At 40.9% G+C, this 24,097-nt stretch overlaps 1 protein-coding gene across 15 annotated transcripts in view; it reads left to right on the forward strand.

Annotated features, from left to right (window-relative positions):
* Positions 1–11,121: 11,121 nt before the first annotated feature.
* The window catches only part of pax2a (paired box 2a), a 29,252-nt gene continuing 16,276 nt past the window's right edge, over positions 11,122–24,097 (forward strand). For 4 of the 15 annotated variants that reach the window (XM_082556516.1, XM_082556508.1, XM_082556509.1 and 1 more), the window contains exons 1-6: positions 11,122–11,756; positions 13,191–13,368; positions 14,493–14,690; positions 18,147–18,232; positions 18,406–18,525; positions 19,483–19,527. In XM_082556516.1, coding sequence (XP_082412642.1) covers positions 11,714–11,756; positions 13,191–13,368; positions 14,493–14,690; positions 18,147–18,232; positions 18,406–18,525; positions 19,483–19,527 — 670 coding nt within the window. In that variant the 5' untranslated portion in view covers positions 11,122–11,713. The remainder of the gene's footprint in view (positions 11,757–13,190; positions 13,369–14,492; positions 14,691–18,146; positions 18,233–18,405; positions 18,526–19,482; positions 19,528–24,097) is intronic. The other 11 variants (XM_082556514.1, XM_082556515.1, XM_082556511.1 and 8 more) reach the window with 3 other exon arrangements.

Genomic DNA, 24,097 nt, shown 5'->3' on the forward strand with positions numbered 1-24,097 from the left:
GGTTATATAATTGATTTACCTTTCAGGGGGAGATCATTATTAAGTGGCCTTGGGAGGGTGGGATTAAAAGGAGGCAAAAGGAGATTAGCTTCACTTTTACATGTCCTCAGTGTCATAAAAGTGCAAACCAAATATGTCTACAAATATGAATAAAGTAATTACACAGCCTGAAATAAAGCTATATCATATACCATTTGCATGTGATTGAATATCCTTTACAAAGAACTACCATGAAAGCAACAAATGGACTATTTATTGAATTGTAGAAATCACTGACCCCATGAGTGGGTATGTGTCATGAATTACGTACTTCCACCATGAAAACAGTAAGCAAATAATCAGTTATGAATGATTAAAAGTGTTTTTCAGAGTTGTATCGATTCTGGCAAATACCGCCACATTTTCCAGGGAGAGATTTTAACAGAGACGTGTTCAGAGGTCCGCTGCCTCGGTGTCGTAAACTTTTGCCTGTTTGTGACCCATGCAGGAGCAGGTCAGTGACTCAGAGCAGGGCCAGCTCTGTCAAAGTCACCATGGGGGCTGATAATTGTTACATTTGGCTGTGATGATTCCCACCCAAGAATCTGCTTCATGTGACTACACAGTGAACAGCCAATATGTGTGCCGGCATCTGGATTTTGCATTTTTGTCATCTTATGTCATCTTTCCAGTCAAAGATTTGAAAATTTGAAAAATCTGCTGCTATTGCACAATGTTTGTTTTTGAAAGGTCTGACTTATGTCTTCAATACATCGTTTGCTTATGCGCATTACCTCTTATAGTTGCAAGCATTTCCTTCTGTGAAACAAATGATGTTTTGTACTCCCAACTTTCTCTCTTGGACTCAGAGAGCATTGTAGCCTGCGTACATCCATCCTTGACCTATTTAATGGCTGGGTTCTGTCGAAGACCCGCTGCACAAATTGAAAAGTTTTCAGTCACTAAGTGAAATGCATGGCTCTGCCTCCCCTCCAGAAAAATTGGGGATTGTTCTATTTTAATTCCAGACTCAATTTCAGACGTCCTCCACGCTGCAACAAAAGTGGATTTCAGACCCACGGTTGTTGACATTTCAGCTGCCAGGACACACGATGAATGAGTGAATATTGATGAACACAAAAGATGTACCCAGGCCATTTTTCCCCCGCTCTCTGTTATTGTTGGTGTGGAGGTGGGGAGAAGAGGAGAGATGAAGCGCCCTTTGGCTCCCCTGGGAGCGAGGAACCCCTCTCCATATTCAGAATATTCCCTGTGAAGTTCAGAAAGAGATATCAATCTCACTTTGAGGCTCTGGGCCTTCATTTGTTTGTGAGAGATGCGGAGCGCTGCTCAGATGACTGTGCCAATTCTTCAAATCCCACTTACAGTAGGAGTTCGCACAAACACGCACACCGTACACTGCAGAGCATCTGCCACTTCCCTCAGCCTCTTAGTCTCAGGCATCAGGGTCTGTGGCAGTGGAGAGTGCACGGTGGCACTCTTAGGTCTTGATTGAGGAAGCAGTTGCAGCTTTGTCAGCATACTCTGGTTGTTTGGGCAGAAGCAACACAAGTTGTTGTTTTTTGTTGTTGAAGAAAAATGAGAGAGAACAAAAAAGACCTGACATATTGCAGGTGAATTTAAAGTTATTTTGTTGGTTTGCTGATTGATCAGCGAAGCCACTAAACTTTTAGCACTTTGATTTTTATTGCAGGCATCAGGAAAGTGGAGGATGGGGTAAATATGGAGAAGACACTCGTCTATGTCACGTACTTCCTAATTAATGGACACCTGAGCTCCCAGCTTCACTATATTTGAATGCTGCAATTTATTTATTGATTATAAAATGCAACTTCTCCCATCACTAACTGGTTCAAGATCATTTTGCACATCGCCTCTCGTTCTGCCTTAATTTTTTGTCAGCTCCTTAATGCTTGCTCTCCAACTAAATAAATCTAAGAGAAACTGATTAAGAAGAAATATCCCAAGCTGAATATGATGGATAAATACAGAATGAAGCATGGTGTAAAATCATTAGGTGTAAATAAACACACCTAATATTTCACATGGAGAATTATTTTCTGTTGCTATATAATTTATCTCACAGCTTTTTGTTTGTATGTTTGTTTTTGAGCACATGCTGTCTCGTGACAGGCAAATCTCTTTAAAATATTATAGAAGACATTTACTCCTATTCCCTCTCTCCCTCTAGCTCTGTCTCTCTTCACACCACCTTTGCACATCTCTCCTAAAGACACCATTGTGTCAGGTGCACAGCCTGGCTATGGTTTGGTTTTAGGAAGGCAATGGGCCATGCAGGCCTTTTTTCCACAGTGGGATTCTGAGTGGAGTCTTTGCCCTCACATGCATTCAGTTGGGCCTGCTTTACCAACACTATTGATTGCAGGTGATGTTCTGGACTCAGTCCAGCTGACCTCGAGGGGGCATTAGATACATCATTGTCCGTAGAGGAGCCTCTAGAGACCAGAGAGAAGCAGCACGTGTGTTAAGGATTCTGACTGACCAGAAACTGCATCTGTCGGTTTTTAGGACATAAAGCATCTGGGCTGAGTGGTGTATGTTTGAAGAGTGAAGTTCGATGATCTCAGTAGTGAAGCAGGAAATAGATACTCCACAGACAAAAACGTTTTCAGCTGACCATTCATGCACCACATAGAGTATTCCTCAACTTCTTCACCTTTTCCTTTTGCCCGCTAATTAGAAATCTTAATATGCAATCATGTTAACATTGGGTCTAATTTGTGCACCGTGCCTCTTTGTTTCTTACACACCTCACAGCAATTGATGGATATCCAATGAGACGCAGAGTCCCTGCCAAAGGGAGTAGCTCTGCAGCATGTGACACATCGCTGAGGCTGTGGGGAAGTACGCCTTAAATTAATTAACATCGGACCTCTTGTAGCTGTTCACTTCTGTAAACAAACATTTTAATATGCAGTGATTAATTAAATCTGCCAAGCTCCTCTGCCCCTCCCATAGATCTTCCTTCACTCTTACTTTCCCCATCTTGTTAAAGAGTTTATTATGTGCTGTGCAAGATTCACAACTTTCACAACAACTCCAGGAACGCTCCTTCAAGGCATAGATTCTCTAAACGTTCAACCTGATAGGTGATATTTTATTTCTGCTGTCCTGTTTGCTTCTAGAATTTCCATTTCAGATGAAAACTGGGACCGATTCTTACATGAAACTTTTAAGGAAAGGATTAACAACATTCAGTGCAAATCTGCAAGAGCCCTCATCTCTTTAGAAGCTTCTGGGTTCTCCCTGCTTTGGCTGACTTCAATGAATAATCTTTTTTCTGGCATCTATTATACTGTAGCAGTTTACTATGTGCAAGTGTCTTATTATATCCAATAAGAAAAAAAATGAATATTAATGTGCAGGCTTTATTTAGTCAACCATGTTCAAAGTGTCTTACTTTCAAATCATTTAAATCACGCAAGCCTGCACTATATGTATGTATACTTGCTTCCAAATAGATAAATAAAACCCTGTTAATTCTATAATGAGCAAACAAACATTAGGGGAAATCTGCATGGCAGCTACATTAGAATAGAGCCGTGCCAAATATCTATGGATTAAGGTTCATTTGGCAAGATTTAGCCATGATAAACAAATTCAAACACTTCAATAAATCCCTCAAATTATCTACAGTGGATAGTTTTGCATTTATCAAATATGAAATAATAAATCAAAATAAAAAAGATTGCACTAGTTTATGGAAATCCACATCAGCGGGGAATGGATGCCTACTCAAGGGGCATCACTGCACAGGTAAGCTGCTTTTGGAGGGTTCATGTAAATTCTAAAGTCCAAAAGTCAATTACTGGGGCATCTCAAGCGTGTGTTACTGAAAGACTCTGATGTTTTATTGAAGAGAGGCTTTAATTCATCGGGCTTCTCAGCTCCCTTTCATGCAGCTTGGAGAGGGAGAGCATGGTACCTCCTTCAGATGGCCAGTGTCATATATCACACACACACACAGGAAGAAAGAAAGAAAGAAAGAGAGAGAGCGAGAGACAGAGAACACACACTAATGCCCAAAAACAACTCTCAGGTGGTCTGCTTCACTCCACTGACCAGACCATTACCCCCCTACACACACACACACACATGCACAGCCCTCTTAGTGCAGACCACACAGACTAAACAAGAAACTCTAACTCACCCATTCAGTATTTTCAACTTTTTCTGTACAATTATAAACATTTCTAACTACTTAATGTAAAATTTCAGTTAAAATTTCAAGAAAAGTCTAATTATACCCACATAGACACTTCACTGGCCATTTTGCTGGGCTTTTGAGATTTGACTTAAGTGCTGTATCTTAATAAAATCTACAGCACCTTGATAGATCATTGCATCACAGCTGGTTTGATAGCATTGGAAGGTGGGATGTACTGTGTTATTCTGCCGTTCCTACCTGCTGATCGCAGTGCGCCTCTGTGCTTTGTTCCCGCTGGAATATTAATAAACAAATACTGCTCATCGGCTGACACAGTGCCATCATAACAGAACGAGCACTCTGTCTGTCTCTAATGTCTCCACAGCTGGAATTAAGGCTCATGGTGGCATTGCCCACAGAAAGGCACGCAGACAGCTTATTTTTCTACTGTGATTAGCCAAACTGTGCAGCTCATATACAAATGGAAATGGGATGTGCATGAGTGTCCCCCTCTTCTTACCCTCTCTCTCCCATCTGTCAAGACAATAGATTTTAATCTTTAATCCATGAGCAGCCATTGAATACTGGGGAATTACAAATTACAGATGTTTCACTGTGCTTCTTTTTTTCTCCCACTCTCTCGCACAGACACACACAAGATCTCCTGCCCACTGTGTTTTTATCCGTTCAGGCCCTTCAGCTACCTGCTACCACACAAAGGTGTTCACACTCCCACACAAAGGTGTTCACACTCCCGCACTCGCCACAAACAAATGAGTGCAGCGGGGAGAGGGAGAGACACACAAGTACGCACGTTTCACACACTCGTTCTGTGCCATCATGGTACCATATGACACTGTCATCATTTGGTAATTAAACCCTTGCTGGCTTTAAATATGAAAAGCTGGCAAGAGTTGATGATGATGATACTGGCTGTCGCTCAGCCCAGATTTCCGACAAACCATCCAGACACCAGGCAGGAAACATATTGTCACGATGTTGTCTTAGTTTGGCCGTCCATTCCCCCCGCCCCGGTGAAAAGAAACAAGATACACGTGGTGTATTTGATCCTTTTTTACTGTTTAGGTATGTAACAATAGTTAGATGAAACTGTAAGATTACAGTTTTTTTTAGTTTCCAAAAAACTAAAAAAGAACAAAAAAACAAACAAAAAAACAAGAAAGAAATATATGTGACTGTAACGACAGAGTGTGGTGTGATAAATGATGGGCGCAGCCTGGTGCATGGAGTTACAATGGCCTCCGAGTGAGGAGAGGGAGTTGGTGCCAAGGAGAGATGGGGGATGGGGGGCATGAAGGGTGAAGGGGGCGAGGTTTATTTAATGTTCAGCCCATGAGCAAGTGGGACGCTATTTTTTAAAAACGGGAAAGGAGAGGTGGCGGGGGCAGTGGCAGTGTGGTGGTGGGGGCTTTAGGATGAAGGGTGGAAGTGGAAGTGAAAACTTTGGCTGTCCGTGGAGAGGAGACAGGAGGAGAACCTTTACATATACATGTATGCACCTACACGCATGCGCTCCTCACCACCAAACACACACACTTCTTCGCTTTCAGCATCTTGGCAGTCTTGGACAGAGTAGATACTGTTGACTAGTCTAATGGACTCTGCCATAAGATCTCTCTCCCCCTCACACCTCCGTCTAACCAAAATTCACTCCTCTCCCTCAATTTTCAATCTGCCTCTCCTGCAGACGCCGGTCATAACCCGTAAATGCGGTGTGTGGCTCTGAGAAGAGCTTAGGTTCCATTACTGACAGCCCACACAGCTTTACGGCCATTTAAGATCCTCGATTTGGGTTCCTCCCATTTGGATGTTCCTGCAGACCCTTAGTGTGTCGCCTGAACAGACAGAGAGGGAAAAAAACACTTAGTGAGATCGTTAATGTCAAGCTTACCAAGGCAGACTCAGCTCTTGCTGCTTGAAATGTATTTTTAATACTCAGCAATAAACAATAGCACTGTGAAAACAAGACAATAGCGTGTGTGTGTGTGTGTGTGTGTGTGTGTGTGTGTGTGTGTGTGTGTGTGTGTGTGTGTGTGTGTGTGCGTCAGTCTGCAGACTGTTAGGGATGATGAAATCATTATAATAACAGAAAGCTTAATACATAAACACATTTTCTAGATATTTAATTAAAAATGAGCTTCCTAAATTTGGATAGTTTTATTATTTCCTATTGAAAAACCATTAAAAAAATCTGATTATTTGATTAATTTGCCAATAGTTTCTGCTTCTAAATCAATGCTTTCACTTAATTATTACACCTTATCTGGTGCAATTGTTTTTTGGAAACAATATATTTTCTTTATGTGAGACATTTAAATGATGTGTCAGGAAGATCTAATGTTTTCAAAAGGAGACAGCACCCAGCTGCAAAGTGTGTTCCTGTTTAAATGACATTTTAAGCGAGGAAGAGCTGCGTATAAAGGCTTCCATAATATCCATTACTGGTCCTTGGTCCAGTGGCAGTCTTATTGCCATTTCTGAACTTCAAGCACTGTAAAGACTCTTATAATACAAAATGTTTGTTAAATAGCCGATAGAGACGCCATAATCTTTTAATGTTGGATTTTATAGCTTTACCACGCTCTGTCGTTCTTGTGGATATTGTAATATTGCATTTTTACTGGTTATTCATCTGTTAATGTTCCAGTTACTAAGTTTTATACTCTCCCTTATACATTTTTTTTTTGTATTTCTTTCCACTGTTAAACACACAGAGAAAGTTTCCTGGGCAAAGTTTATCTGCGTGACACCTGACTGCATTAAGTATCTCACTTTAGGTTAGGTCTGACAGGCAGGTGGAAACAACTACTGAAAATGTAGAGTTTACAATTAGAGCTGCACTATCATATTTCCTGTTTGTCCCCCACTCTGAGACACAGAGAGAGAGGGAGAGAGGCCTGTACCATAAACAGCCTACATTCTGACATTTAACCATTATTTTTAGATAATGGCCTTTTCCCTCTAATAATTTTAAGTATTTTTCTTCTATAGGATTAATACATAAATTCAACATTTTATTAATTCAACTTAGTGTTTAAGAGGTAGGACTGACAAGTCACTTCTTACATTTTTGAATAAACTGTAAAGTCTCCAGAGAAAATCATATGTAGTCCACAGTGTGTCGAGTTATAACAAAGTCTGCAACATGATGTTAATAAATCTACATCAGTGCTGCCGAATAAAACAGTGAAAGGCACAGCTGTTTGCAATTTGAAATCGATTTTTATTTATTTATTTTTATTTTTGGTGATACACATTAATGGGCAATTTTTACAGTTTCTTTTAATTCAGCACCTGCAACGCTGTTTTGTTCTTTGATTTCTTTGCTTTTTTCTTCCTCGTTCCTTTATCAATTCGTAGCTCATTGGAGCAGGGTTGCTTCCTCTTTTTGTTGTCGCCTAAACCGTTTAGTTTTGGATGATCGGTCAAAGATTCTGACAACCAGCGGGGAGAAGCAGGACGCCCAGCCGGGGAGACAGCGCAGGAGGCCGGACAGATCTACTGGGCTGCATCGGAGAGTCGCACCATTAGACAAGGGAGAGCCATGCCTCACAGCGCGGGTCGATCAGGTAAGGATTTCTCCCTCTGCCTCATACTAATGTCAGCGTTTGTTTGCAGGTGTGTTGGTTGCGCTGTGCGGGACAATCTCTGGCGGATGCAGCTTTCTTCCTAATACTCATCTGGATTTGTATTCTTTATTATTTAACCAATCTGCGCTTTTCTTTCGTTATTGTGAACTGCTTTTACGCATTTATATTTCGTTTTTGTTTTCGTAAAATATCAGAAATTAAGGTAAGAACTTTGTATTTTAATGAAATTCATTATTATTATGATTATTATTATTATTATTTTTATTATTATTATTGCACCATTTTGCTAAATAGCCTATCAACATCACCTACATGCTCGAGGCTCTAATTGAAAACATAGATCACAATCTAATTCACCTCTCAATTTTGAGTTTAGATGGGAAGATCAATGGAAAACAGTTGTAATGATCTAATTAATTATGGAAAAATTAAAAGCAAGTACAAAATCAATCTGTGGTGGTGTCGAGAATGGAGTCAAATTGATATCCATCTGCTCCTGTTATAAAGCACATGAATAAGCAATCTAAGGACGCAGCTGATATCCTGCAGTTTGGCATAGCCTACCCATATGGCTTTGGGTGTCAGGAGACTCCAGATCATGGTGGGATGCTGCACGTGGCTCTCGATATGATGCTGATGTGTTAACAAATAAAGAGGAAATGAATTCATGGGGAAAGATTAAATTACAATTGTGAAAAAAAAGAAAGATAAAAGATGGAAGTAAAAGTTTTAAGTGCACCGTGCGTACTGCACTTGAGCACTTGAGGTTGTTGTTGTTGTTTTTTTCAGCGTTTACTTCACTGACTCCTGGGTTTTTTCATTGAGTTGAGAAAAAAAAGTGAAGTTGGACATTTACGCTGTGCAAACAGGGATTTGTAAGATTTTTATTGATTTATTTTCGATAAAATCTAATAAATCTCAATAAACTAGAGTTAGAGCTTGCGCAGAAGTGGAAGTGAACAAGCTTTACGCTTAAAGAGAAGCTTGCAGGGAGTTGCTGTGCAGTGGTGTCATGGGGCACATTAGGACTCCTCGAGTATATTTCAAATGCCTAATTAATGAAGATGAAAATTGTCACATTTCTATCAATCTCTGTGTTATTTCATTCTCAACTGGTAATAGATGCAAATTTACAATCAGATATTTTTGCATTGAAATTAGACTATATAGAAACATACAACGTGGGCGATCGACGCTTACTTATTTTATTTTATTTTATTATTTGTGTGTGTGTGTGTGTGTGTGTGTGTGTGTGTGTGTGTGTGTGTGTGTGTGTGTGTGTGTGTGTGTTTACATTGTCCCATACAGCAGCAATCTGAAAATAGTGGTGCTCATGTGCTATTAAAAGAAAGAAAGAACGAAAGAAAGAAAGAAAGAAAGAAAGAAAGAAAGAAGAAGAAGAAGAAGAAGAAGAAGAAGAAGAAGAGGGGTTTGTCTTGTCCTTTTTGAAACCATCAGACCCTCCCTCTGTCTCTCTCTTCTGTGTCTTTACATTTCCACACAGTGAACGTATTAAATATAGTTATCAAGATTAGCCTGTAATTTCCGTTGTATAACACAAGCTTGATATTTACATTTCCAATAGCGTGTATTTGTTGATAACGAACCTAAAGGATGTGTAAACAGTTTAACCTCTACCAGCATCATTCAAAAACACTGACAAAAATTATCTGAAATATATTCAAATCAAATGTTCTTATGTTGTTTTCCACGAGCTCAGAGATTCTTTACTGTGTAAATCAGGCAAGGGGAAAAAGGAAAATCGAAAACAATAATCGTATTAGGTCCTTGGTGGCTGTGGCTTTAAAGGGGGTGAAGTCAGGACTAACAGTTTCTTAATTATCACGCCGTTTGTTTTGCTGTAGTGCTGTGACACGGGGACGTCATCGTGGCACTACAGAGAAGTATGGGGGCAAATAGGGGTGTTGTGGGCGAAATAGCAGCAGCTTTAGGGCAAAAGTGCATCGATGTGTGAAATTACAGCCCATGGTGCTACATATTGTACCAGAAGCTCTCTTCCCAAAAAATGCAGAAACAAAAAAAAAACGTGGAGGGAAAAAGGTGGAAAAAAGAGGAATAGTTCTCAAACGTGTCCAGAGGGCAGCTGGACTCGCAACTCAAACTGCCGCCATGAAGTCCACAAAACTTCTAAATAACAGCCAAAGATTGCGGTTGTTGTGCTTGCTGTGCCAGTCAAAAACAAACGTACAAAAATTCAGCTGAATGCAAGGTGACTGCTCAGGCACACCATTCACTGGAAAACACAGCTTACAGTTCACTATCATCCAGCCTATTTATAGAAAACAAAGTGACACCATTCTGATGGATAACCTGAAAAATGCATTAACACGTAGAAGTTAATGTTAACCTCACGCTTTCATGTTTTTTCTTCTCCTTTTCTGACGGATTGAGTTCCTCCAAAGAAAAGATTACGAGTGCGTAATTGGCAGTACTCTTACCACACCAACCTTTGACCCGACCAGCCTCAGCAGCGTCAGCCCTCCTTCCTATACCTGTCTGCCTCCATGAGCGTGGTGGGCTGTGTAACCTACTGTATGAGCGCCATCTACAGAGCGGTGCTGCACACAGGCCCAGGAGTAGATGATGATGATGGTGATGATGATGGTGGCCTGCTGACTGACGCTCCCCTGCACACCTCACACACCACTTCTCTGACCACACACACGCACACACACATATATGGGTAAATAAGGTTTGGCAGTTTCTGAATGTGAAAACTTTATTTGTATTTAACCAGCGCCAACATATTTTCAACGTGTATTTAGGAGCAGAAAAAATTAAAGCAAGGAAATGCTTTCATATAGATTTTGGTGCAAAAGTTCACGAAATTCCTTTTTAGCCATTCTCCCAAGCTTACAAAGTTGGTTAAATAAAACGCGGAGGGTTTCGTCTTATCTTTGTTTAATTTACAAGAAAATTGTACCATCTGTAATTATGTAATAATGATTCTTTGAGGTGTCTGCGTGTTTTTTAGGCTCTGCTATAACAAAAATCTTCACTGTGTTTGTGTTGGTAGTCCTCTCACTGAAAGCGTCCGAGCAGCATGGCTTTAAAGTAGCCTGACAGTGCTTTACCTCTTTTCTACCTCCTGCCTTTAATTTCCTTGATTCTTTACCCCAAAGTCTCATCATTTCCCATTTCGTCTCCCTCCCCTTCCTGGCTGTCGGATGCAGGGACCTCCTCATTTGAGCTGCAGGTTTTTACGTGGGCGAATCACAAAGTGTTGGAATCTATTGCCTTTGTCTGACAAGTCATCCATCTCTATGCAAGGGGATCTGTGGGATGGAGGTAGGAGGGGGGGGGGGGGGTGAACTGTGGGACTGCAGCTTTTAGAAACAGACACACAAGGAGAGGGGTTTCATTTTCTGCCCAAAGCTTCGTTCAGGCACAGCCCATTCTGGAGGAGAGGGGGACTCGCTGCTCTGTACTTCGCCGTGTCCATGTTGTTGTCATCTCCGCCCCTATCTGATTAAACCACAGAGCCTGCCGGTCCACCACGCCGTCAGAGGAGAGGGATTTTTTTTTCCGGTCGCAGATTCCTGAGCGGAGCAGTGGAGACTCGGTTTTACGCTTCTGTTTTCCTCATGATGTCCCTTAAAAACAAACAGTGACCCGCTTCGAGCCAATGTTTCCGCGACTGGTGCGCTCTGCACACGCGTGGGTCATGCACTGCACCTGACAGCCCCTTCTGCAGACTTTTGAGTTTAGACTTTTTTTTTTTTATTCCAGGAGGAAAACTTAGCATCGCGCCCAAGAAGTTGTTCACTGCTTGTTCACCGCGGACTCTTCCCACACGGACTGTGTTACACCAACATCTAAATCCTTGATTGTTTTTTTCTTTTTGTCATTTAAGCTGCATCACCGAGGCGAAACGGCGACCTCAGTCGATTACCTTTCTTTCCTTTGCTATCCCATGGATATTCACTGCAAAGCAGACCCCTTCTCAGCGATGCACCGTGAGTATGCTGAATTAGTTTAGAAACCAAAAACATGTCTGTCATCCTACTTTACTTTTTAGCGCACAAAAAAAAAAAACGATCCTGTGCACTTGCAATGATTGCGCTCTAATTTAAATAGAAATGAAACAGTTACGATAGCGAAATGTAAGGTGATTGATATTTTTTATTGGGCCTCGCTGTTTTCCCCCCTATTGTCCAATGAAATGTACACGATTCTCACATCTAAAATCTTGCTACCTTTACTTTTTTTTTTTCCAAATTGATTTTTTTCCCCCACTGGTTGACTTAAAAGGCTAATTGTAAAAATATAGTTTTAGCAGTTTTTGACGTTAATTTTATGATAATATAATGCAGAGTAAATAATAACAGATGGCTGATGAATTAAAATAAAATAATAAAAAACGGAAGATTTCTGACTTATTTTTAAACCCACGTGGGTGAAATCCGCTTTTATTTGTGTGTTTTTAGTTTATTATCTTTAAACTTTATTAACCCTGAGGTTGGTTGTGGGAAATATGTAGGTCTGTATTTAAGACACAAGTGGAGAGGGGGGGAGGATTTAAAAAGAAAAGAGTTAATTTAAATACAAAGCTTTTATTACCTGGGAAATCACCTGCCACATTCAGGCTACTTTTAGGGAGGCAGGGAGCACGCTGTGTGCAAATGGATGTAGCCTTAACGTTTCACTTTATTAACAATCTCTCACTTTGATTCGGATGGTAAAGAATTAAAGTGACGACAGAATTTAGAAAGCGTCTGCTTTTTTCTGCTTGTTTTTTCCTCGCGTATTCCCTCCATATGATATGCGTAAAAGAAGACCCGGACTCTGTGTGAATTATTTATCCCCACCTCCTTCGCACAATCCGCGTTTGTAATATGAGTTATCAAAGCTTGTTTTAATTATTTACAATAATTGTGCAAGGAAAATTAAACAGGTTGAAACGTAATATCTGCGACATGTGTTAGGCTGCAGGAGGGGGGGAGATCCTTTTGGAAAATATTGCCTAACCAAGCCAGTGAGCAGGGACAGATGAGATCCTGGAAATGAAAAAGAAAAAGCAGATAGATTTTATTTTTAAATTGTGATATTTTTTTTCTTTTATATTTCACTGTTACATTTGCTGGGCAAAAATCCTCTAAAAATTGAATGTTTTAAAATTAGTTTAAAATTGTGGCAGCTTTAATTCATTTATTATTATTATTATTATTATTATTATTATTATTATTATTATTATTATTATTATTATTATTATTGAACAGCATCAGAGTTCGCTAATATTCAGATTTGCGTCACATTGTGTGTGTTTGTGCTACTTTGATTTCATTTACTCTGAAAATTCAACACACACACACAGTAGAGGGCTGATGAGCACACACAGCAGTGTGTTCTGCAGGTATGTAATGTTATGTCCCCTCCTCGTGTTGCTGTTGTATCCCACGCAGGGCACGGCGGTGTGAACCAGCTCGGCGGGGTGTTTGTGAACGGCAGACCCCTTCCCGACGTGGTGAGGCAGCGGATCGTGGAGCTGGCCCACCAGGGCGTCCGGCCCTGCGACATCTCCAGACAGCTACGGGTCAGTCACGGCTGTGTCAGCAAAATCCTCGGCAGGTAAAAGGGGGGATACACTACCAAACAGAGCCCTGTGTGTGTCAAACATCAATCTTCTATAGCTGCTATATGCGCACCCAGCTCTATTTCAGCCTCAGTCATCGGTTATATAGGCAGGTCATTTTTTTCTCTCCCTTTCTTTCTTTCTTTCTTTCTTTCTCTCCCTCTCTCTTTTTTCTTGAACGCAGCAGTTCTGTGTCCCAGATTTTCAATCCATCACCTGCAGCCCCACAAGAGAAAAGCATCATAATCATGAAATAAATGTTAAGAGGGGAGTTTACAGCTAAATATTAATGAGAAAAAATATCCCAGAGAAATATGAGGCTGGCTGTCGGTGACGAAGAAATGGTGCTATCACTTCTCTACAAAAAAAAGGAAAGAAAGAAAGAAAGAAAGAAAGAAAGAAAGAAAGAAAGAAAGAAACTCGAGTTGGAATAAAAGCGGCAAAATCCAGAAAACTACCACAATCTACCCAAACTTGCCTTTGAGCATCAGATGTTACTGTGAGAAATAAACGCCAAATATATACTTTCCGTTCCTATATTTGTCCATCGGTGTAAAAAAATAAATAAATATGAGCAATTAGGTAATTTTACTTGAGAGCAGAAATGCTGTGAGATAATATTCTGACATATATTTTTTTCAGCTATCAGAAGGCATTTCAGAGGTATTTCATTTCACACACACTGTATGTTTGTCACCAACATTTACCAGTAGGTCATGGTGGCATGTAGTGCATGCTACTGTAAGCTTATGCAGACTGGAAATGAGGTCCAGACTGCGCTCTTACATCTAAACTATCCTTTGTTCTGTCCTTCTCACTGCTCATATTGTTTAATTTTAATTATACTGCTTTTTTTCGTTGAAAATCCGCTTTGTGCGCCTTCCAGCTGACACTTAATTAGGCCCATATAACAGCACACTTGCAGGCCAATTAATAGATTAATGCCGCCATAATGTTCGTAGGTATTTTTTTTTTCTTTAGCCTATATGTAACTGCAGAAGATCGATGGAGATTGTTTCCACACAAACGATTTTGTTAAAGCCACCTTTCTCACTGATCACACGACTGATTTAAATAAAGGAGGGATCCATTCAGGAACACTCGCTCTGTCCCCATGCAGGTACTATGAAACCGGCAGTATTAAACCCGGGGTTATTGGTGGCTCCAAACCAAAGGTTGCAACTCCAAAAGTGGTGGACAAAATTGCAGAATATAAACGGCAGAATCCAACCATGTTCGCTTGGGAAATAAGGGACCGACTACTGGCTGAGGGCGTCTGCGACAATGACACGGTTCCCAGCGTTTCATCCATCAACAGGTAGGTGGCACGGCTTTATTTTATTTCTTAGAAGGCGCGCTAAACTGCGCCAAAGCGCGCAAACTCTTCCAGGAATAAAGCTGTGAACTTATTTCTTTTTAAACGTCTGCGTGCAAGTGATGGAAAAAAACAGGGGGGAACAGATAAAAAAAACAAAAAAAAACAAGAAAGGAACTTTTTGTCGTTTACCAAACTTAAAAAAAATAAAAGTGTAGCTTTTTTATCCCCACATACAAGGCTAAAACGAGCCTGTTAGGGGTGGTCTCATAAGTGCAATTCAATCCCCTGTGCGGCCCTGCGCAACACAGCCAGCACTGCCGCTGAGGCTGGAGCCGCGAAGAATCACATCTGTCTCGATAAAAACCGATCAATACAGCGTAACCAGATCCAGAGGCAGAAGGAAATACCCAACAAAGTCGTTCAATACGCGGACCACAGAGGCGGCAGCACCATCTTTATTGCCAGCCAAATGGAGGAAGAGAGTGACAACAGACCACATAGGCTTTTACAGGACAGTTTGTAAAATTATTATTATTATTATTATTATTGTTATTATTATTATTATTAGTAGTAGTAGTAGTATTCGTATTATTCGTATTATTCGTATTATTCGTATTATTATGTTGTGGCTGTAGGAGCTGATTTAACTACAGAATTAAATCAACTAATGTAGAAACTGCAAGAAAAAAAAACATTCGTCCAGAAACAGAGGTGATCTGCGGGTATTTGTGGGATAAGGGAGTTTCTGTTCCACGAAAACAGCGAAAGCAGTAGACACCCTACACCTTCACCTTTCCACATGAAGCAGGACAGCAGCAGACAAAGTGTCTTTAGACAGAGGACTCTGGTGAAAAAAACCCCTCTGCATGTGTGCAAAGTGAAAAAGCCCGCAGTGCCTGCCAGTGATGAACTTTGGTTAGGAGGCACTGTTCCAGAGAGCTGGTCATCAGCATTACATTTTAATGAGCTGAAGAGAGTCTCATAACACAAGCAGCTAAATGCAGGAGATGGATGAATCTTTGCTAAATTTAAATTTAAAAAAACAACAACAACAACAGAAAGATAGGGAGAGGGAAATAGCAGAAAATCACATGGCTTTGGAAATTATATCTTCAATAGGTTCTTAGCACTATTGTGTGTTTGCACCTGTTGTTTCTAAAACCACAGCAGTTTGTAATCCATTTTATGTCTAGTTTTTTTTTTTTGTACAAAAATAAAAAAACAATTTTTGATAATCTGCTCAGTTTGAACTTTGTGGAACAGCAGGACAGGGAGGAACATGTCCTTTGAAACCGCATTAATAATTAACTCTTAGACTTTGTTGCACTGCACAAATCTGCATTTTTTTTTTCATTCCTTAAACATGGCATCACAAATCAAAACATAGCAATCAGTGAGCCTTACTCCACTTTTATTCCCTAAAGTCTTTCTTGGCATTGAAAAGAAGTTAACTGGCACTTTTAGCAAAATCTTCTCTTTGCTCTGTATAATTGTGAAAGTACTGGCTTTTTAAAATATTAGCTTAATTTCTTGCTTGCTGATGTTAAAGGGAGGAATGGGAATGGTGTGGAGGAGGAAGAAAAGAACGAATAGAAGTATTAGAGCCAGTCAAGAGGACTGAAAGGGAGAGCGGACCCCTGGTGGTCTTTGTGGTTAAGGATCTGACCTCTGCTCTGTTGACTAAAGAGGATGTCCTGGCTTTAAACACATTTTTCCTGCATTAATTATTAAAGATTACACAGAGACTGGGTTGCACTTTGTTTTGTTGTCGGAGAGAGAGGAGTTTCCATCCGCTGCACCATGCCCAGTGAACAAAGGCATAGCCGTGAGCGAATTTCAATCATATTGATCCACATTTTAATACTTCTTTGGGGATTACATTTTTTTTTACAACTGTGAAACACCAAAGTCGTTAATTCATCCATCCAAATTGCTTATTCAATATCAACAACATAGACTTGAAACAAAGTCCTTGAATTTATGAGACTCCCTCGAGTCATGAGGTCAGATAACTGTTGTGGTGAGATGTTAGAAATTCAAATATGATATTGATGTGTGTTTTCTGGAGGAGACTACCTGCCTTTGTTGCCCCGCCTGAAGGAGAGAGCACGGAGGACACATGAGATAGTGAGGGGAATGAAAAGAGTCTGATGTACATTTTTGCCCCTGAGGACGTTAACCCCATAGATGCCTGATTCAGAACTGATAGCTTATTGCCGGATGCCACATGTGAGCGCCATTCGCCTCATTTGCAGTCTGTAGAAGTCCGTTTCTGTCACATACCTCTAAAGTGAGAGGGCACACAATACTGCCTGTTATTCAATGATCTCAAGTTGAGCTGTCAATCAGAACATTACCATAGTCACAGTTTAATGTAATGCGATCATGCCCCATAAGAGCTGAGCTTGTGCAAATCCCATTGTGCTCGTCTTCCTAAAAGAAATACAGCAATCATCAGATTTACTGTAAAATAAAATTTGCCTTCATTTGTTTTAATTACAGCCTGCTTTAGTTTTTTATTTATTTATTTACTTATTAAGTGTACAACAGATTAATCGGCACCGGAGGTGACAGCAGTCTCAGCTTCAGCAAATAAGATGCTATTGGTTTCCTTTCACAAATAATGTATGGTTCACAATTTGCATTTGCTGTTCCTCTCTGCCATTCGTTGTCAGTTTTTCTATCTGGGAGTTCCAATCAATAGGGTCTGATCCTCAGTCAGCCCGGGGGATTCCTGCGTGCTACACTCGTCGAGTGAAAAAGGGCAAAAAAAAGTGAGAAATACAGAAATAAATCGGCTACCAGTAAAGAAAGAAAGAAAGAAAAGTAAGAGATGGAGGTTTGAAAGGCAGCTATTGCAAAGTACAGTAAAGCTGATAGGACACTGGACAGTAAAGAGAGTTGAAATGAGAAAAGAGGATGAGAGTGGGAGTGAAAGATCAGCTTTGAGAGATGGAGAGAGAGAGAGAGGAGAGCAAGGAGAAAAGAGGGAGTGGGGAGCAGGAGAGGCAGATTATTAGAGTTGGCCAGGTAGAGCCAGTGAAGCTGATCATTGAGGTGAATTGATGTGATTTCATGCTTTGTTTGCAAGATCATTCAGACCAAAGTGCAATGAAGACTTTCCCGCCACATCACATCTTACTGCTATAGGGACTTTATCATATTTCTAACCTCAGAATCCAGCTAGATTGAATCCAGAGTCTCAGGGGGCAGCCCCCATTCAGTCTTGCACAGGAGACGAGAGATTGCTCCTAAAGCCCCGAGATTGGCTATTGGTGACAGGGGCCTGAATATGAGGATACAAGTGCCCCAAACGATGGAGCACTTGTACATGCACAGATGTAAGTGGACATGATGTGTCATGTTTAAGTGTCCTGTGGCGGACCAGTACGGTGTAAAATCTCAATTCTCTGAAAGCACTATTGATTGATCCGTGTGTGTTGTTCCCCTTACCAGGATTATCCGCACCAAAGTCCAGCAGCAATTCCACCCATCCCCTGACGGATCTGTTACACCACTCTCCACGCCCGGCCATACCATAGGTGAGCATCAATACGGCTACACAGGCCAATCAAACGAACAAATCGGGGCTGCAGAAAGAATAAGAAACGGAAAAAAAACTACACATGAACACATATTAACCCACGTTAACCTGAAGAGACACACAAACACACACAGTACTGCATGCGCACTCTAACTCTGCTTTCTCCGTCAGTGCCCAGCACAGCCTCCCCTCCTGTGACCAGTGCCTCCAACAATCCCGTAGGATCCTACTCCATCAACGGCATTCTGGGTATCCCCCGCTCCAATGGTGAGAAGAGGAAACGAGACGATGGTAAGGGAGACATAAGATCCCTTTGTTTGCCATCCTTTTAATTCTTTTCATCACTCATCTCCTACTTTTTTCCTGTGTGTGAAGAAGATGGCATTTATGACAGCGCTGCAGCCAAGTGTGTTTTTGTGTGCTGTCTCCAGTGACTTGTTATGCTGTATATAAGGCGGGATGAGAGTTGCGAGAGTGCTGTGATTCAATCAGCTTTTCGATGCCCTACGTTCTACCATACGCCTACAGAGCTGTATCTCAATTTTATACCACGCTCAGATGTATTGTAGATATCCCATACAGCTGTCATACAACTCTAAAGCCCTTCGGAAAAGGCATCAACGCTGCTGCTCCGTGCTTTTATTCCAGTAAAGTAACAAACAGCAGAAAAAGTAGCTCTTTTGAAATTTCCTGCTTTGATCCTGTCAGATAAGTCATGATTTATCATTATGGACTATTTTTTTTTTAAAGATAAGGATTGATTGATTTGATTATGATTTTAATTATATTTTTCCACGATGATTCAAATAATTTTAAGTATATTAAAACATCCCAAAATATTTTTTTACTAGCAGGGGGCAGGCAGCGAATAGATCTATATACACCCAAAGATTAAGTGAAAGCCTATCCAGTCCAAGCCAGAATTTCTCATTCCGAGGTAAAGCTAGAGAGTGGACACACACACACACTGCCTGAGGGCTAATAGATTATCGGTTGTGCAAACAATTGGCTTTTTTAATGCCTATGAATTAACATGTCCCTGGTGGAGGCTTGAACAGGTGTAGGAACAGACCGGTGGAGGCAGGGAAGGGGCTGTGTGTGTTTGTGAGTGTGTGTGTGTTTGTGCATGTGTGTATGTGTACAAGTGTGATTCTGTGCTTTGAGGTGGCTGATGGGATGTTGAAAATGATCTCCAAGAGCACTTATCAAAACAGGCCACTTCCTTCTTTTATGTTTCTGTCTCTTTAGTTCTCTGGAGTGGCAACCACTTGGATGGGAGGAAAATAGGACATTGTAAGTTTAAGTTAGACAACCTTCTCTTTTGCTTTGGTCAAACAGATCACAATACTGTCACGCACTCTATTTGCTCTTCCAGGGTAATGAGCTTATGAGGTGTGGTGTGGCGGGGAAGACTTTTTCACACAGATTATCTCCCTAGTAATGAAAACGAATAAAGCTAAATAGACTAGAAAATCACGTTTTCCATAGATTGTCATAAACACAATGCAGTTTATTGCAAAAAACAAATGCATATTTACTAACGACTCTATTTTTCTCATTTCTATTCAAACTGGCTTGTGATATAAAAGTTCCAGTGCAGGTTTTTTTTTTGTATTTGGATATTTAATTAAGTAATTTCATTTAATTATTAACCCCTCATATTTTAGAATTATAGCGTCTTTTTTTATTACCAAAAATAAATAGGCACACCTATACAGCAGAAAATATCCATTTTTTAAAGCTAAAATGTTAACATGCTTCTTTGTCTGTTGTAAAAATATAATTAATTTGGGGGGAAAAGTTAAGCAAGATTAGAAACAAAAGGAGATCAGTGCAGGAAAGTGTTTGATTTTTAAATCTACAAATAACTGACTGGACTTTGCACGTCTGTATACTAGTAATTCCTTTAATGCTTGTGCCTGCGTTGTGATATTCTGACCGTGCTAAATGAAAAACCATTTCACACTTTTTGTGCTGATGGTGGTTGCTGGTGATCCTGCTGTGGTTGAAGTCAGTGGTTGCCCTTTTAGGAAGAAAAAGGTCCCCATTACTGCAGGGCTGTAGAGATAATGTAGTGTGACACGCGTTATGTACACCAGGTCCCCGTAAGACGAGCTTCAGGGACATAGGTGCCATAAGAGCTATTAATCTGTCCTTGTCATGTGTTATTGCAAATTAAAAGTAGCATGTTACACTGGACGGCTTTGAGTGAAGATGGGAGGAGGAGCGACAAGAGGAGCAGGGGAATTTGTCGAAAAAAAGTGGGTTTATGAGGGAAGGAGGGAACAAGGAGGTCCAGGCAGCCTCAATGAGAATTGAGCAAGGATTAATTTTAGGATCTGTGCATGCCTGCGAACACACCTATGCACGGAAATGTGTCTTTTATGTGTTTGTGCGTAACTTCGTGGCTTCCGATGCTCTTCACATAGTGAACATAGTGACATTTAAAAAGAATTTGCAATTCTGCAGAGAAAAGCTATTAATTCACAAATTAACATCTCTCCCTCCCTCCCTTCCTCCCTCCCTCTATCTTGGATGTGCATGCTATCGAAAAGACAAAAGAAATAGCCTTAAGGGGGGAAAAGAGAGAGTCTCAGTCCTATCTGTGGAGAGATTGGTTTGCATGTCTGCAAGCAGCGATACCAATTATGCCAGTGCTGGGAGAATGCGTCTCAATGCGCCCCTCTCCTTTGCCCCACCGCTCCCCCCACTCCCTCCTCCCACCACCACTACTACCACCACCCCACCCCGAATCTATCCATAGCCAGATTTATTTGTGTATCTCATTACAGGAAATGGAATGTTGTTCCTGCCAAATGCATTAATAGTGAAGTGGGGAAATTAGCTTGTTGTACAGCCTGCTCTCACCAAGTCATTTAAACCTATGGTGGAGTTGGAAGCCAAGAAAAGACAGAGAGGATTGGGTGACAACTTCTGTGTGATTGTAAAATGTGTATTACAGCGCTATAAGTCCATGCAGTCGTTTGCAAGGTTTGAGGCCTGCGGTAATTTCTCGCAGACTATTTTGAGCTAATTAATATGTCACATACTTGCATGCTATAACTTGTTCTCTTTGTACATCGAAACATGTTTTTATTAGAGCTGCAGCTTAGTGTTTTCTTAGTCTTAGTATATACTGACAGGTTACTGCTGACCTTGTTGCTTGTTTGCAGTCAGGTTGATGTGACCTAACTATATGTTTTTCTCATCGCTGGCTCTCCAAGTCCTGTGCAGAGCCCGGTGGAGCTCTGGGGAGGACAGGCAGTAGGGAGCCACGGTGATAAATTAGATAGAGAAAGCAAAGGTCATAACTTGTGATTGTAGCGTGGGTGTGGGATAAGTGTAGAAGGAGCTGATGAGTGTGTGAGTGGGGAGGGAAAAAAATACGGCCTAGCAGGTTGCTCATTCATGACATAAAACCATGATCATCGGCAGCAGCCGGAATCATATCAACCTTGCTCAATAGCTTGAGCGAAAAAAAATGAATACAGTCACTGTTTTGATTTGTTCACATTTGATATTTGGCCCTTTTGGAGATTGTCCACAATGTATCTTTTAACACACGTGACCCATTTGTGGAGTTTATATCCGTTACTGTATGGATTTAAACCTGGGCCTACACTGGTTGACTAGTCAAGCCACTCCATGACAATGAGTCAATAGAGGATCACTTTAGAAAATAAATGCATCCAGAGCAAGACAGAAAAATGGAATCATGAGCACCATGATGGCCCTGATGGGGTGTGTGTGCGAGAGAGAAAAGCCCAGGTTTGAGAGGGGCCACAGAGCGTAACATAGAGACAAGAGGCTGTTAGGGCCCTGACAGTAGAAGAGGCACAAAAGGGTCCACACTGCATTCCTCCCCCTCCTCCTTCTGTGATCTATCGCTGTCTTTCTCTTCAAGATTTCTTTCCTTCTCTCGTCGTCCCCTTGTTCTTCTTCTTCCTGAGTCTTGTGGTTTAGTAACGTGGCTGTGCGAGCTCCAGCTTACAGTTGTAAACAACATACAATGAGAGCCGTCACAAAAAAAAATTTAAAGAGAGGAAATTTACTCAGTGGAGAGGAATCATGTCAGAGAAAAGTCAATTATGGGCAGCAATGCAGAGAATTAATGGAGCGATGCATTACTCAGCTTGAGGAGGGAGAAACGGCACGAGAAAAGTAGGGATACGTTAATTGCATTTCTACAAATACTCACCACACAGGGCGGCTGTGTTAAACGGCAGACTGAAAGCAGAGGAGGACAAAGAAAAATACAAGATGGGCATAAAACAGTGAGAGAGACTCTGTGGCAAATAGCAAAAAGAATTTCACATATTTAGACGTATGAATATTCCTTTGAATTTCTTTTGCAGTTTTTGACAGATTTGTCCAAGTCAAATATTTTCCCCTCAAATCTGACCGATACAGTGTCTTGCTCAAAGAACCACTAACCCTGCATTCAAAGGCTAAATAACTGCCACCAGATCTTATTAATATTCCAGAATATACATTTAAGTGGTTTTATTTATTTATTATAAACTTTCTGTCAAATCTAGTAAATAAAACAAATAAAATAAAGTGGAGATCTGCGAAATCCTGTCAATGCAGCCGCGGTGGAAGCAGTGAGAGCAAATATCAAACAAGCATCACTGTGCCTGCTGACAGTCAGTACACTGGTTGGGGTGCTAAATCGAATTAATAAAGCTCTTAAACATGCCACAACATAACAGGATCTTAACAGCCATGGCAGTGTTGCTGCTTCTCTCCCTCTTTCTCCCCCACCCCACCCACCTCTCTCCTTTCCGCTTCAGAGCTTTCATAAATATAGCTAGCTTACAGGGAAGGAGTGTTCACCCTCTGGGTATACCAGTTTGTTTGCGCTCTCTCGCTCTCTCACTCTCTCTCTCTCTCTCTCTCTCTCTCTCTCTCTCTCTCTCTCTCTCTCTTCCCAAGCTCAACAGCATTTTTTTTTCTCAAAAAAAACCCCCATCAATAAATGATCCACAATTTGCGATAGCATCATTCCACCTATCAACAGAGGCCGAGTAAGTAAAGCAGCCTCTGATCTGAGGGACTGCATGTCATTGATTTACGGAGAGAGCCAGCCAGTGTGTAGGGATTCATTTGCCTTTCAAACAAGCCTCCACCTCTACTTTTCTCTGAGTTATCTTATCATATAAACAGGAGAGATGAAAGAGGGACATTAGTGCCACCACACCATCACAGGACCTTAACATCCCCCAAAACACGACAGATACAGCTGGGGTCTTTTTCACAATAGCTACTGTTACTGGGAAAGTGTGTGTGTGTGTGTGTGTGTGTGTGTGTGTGTGTGTGTGTGTGTGTGTGTGTGTGTGTGTGTGTGTGTGTAATGATAAAAAAAAGCACATTTTTCAACACAACAAGGTCGAACAGCACCTGTTTAAGCTGATCAAAACAAAACAAAAATTTAATGTGGGAATGTCACCTTAGCAGATTCTTGTTTTTATCTCTGTTTGTCTCCTCACACTTTTGTGTTAAAACAAAGAGACGCAGTCAGACGCTGCTGTGGGAGTGATAAGAGAATACCTGCTGAGACACCCAAAGGGGTTGAAGAAACACTAAGAAAAAGAAACAAACCAGTCAATGAGACAAACACACACACACACACACACACACACACACACACACATGCGTGCAGTCTGACAGTCGTGCTTCACACTCCACTTGACACACTGACTGTCAAAAGGATGAATCTGATTTAATGCAGCTATCTTATGATATATAGCAGACGTGAATCTCTAATGCCGAATACTGAAAATAAATGATTTGCTGCTTTTAAAAGGCCAAATCAGTCAATTTTTTAACACATAAATTTGAAAGATACTCGCATATTTTCACA

This window comes from Aulonocara stuartgranti, assembly GCF_965226115.1.
Source record: "Aulonocara stuartgranti genome assembly, chromosome: 13".
NCBI lineage: Eukaryota > Metazoa > Chordata > Actinopteri > Cichliformes > Cichlidae > Aulonocara > Aulonocara stuartgranti.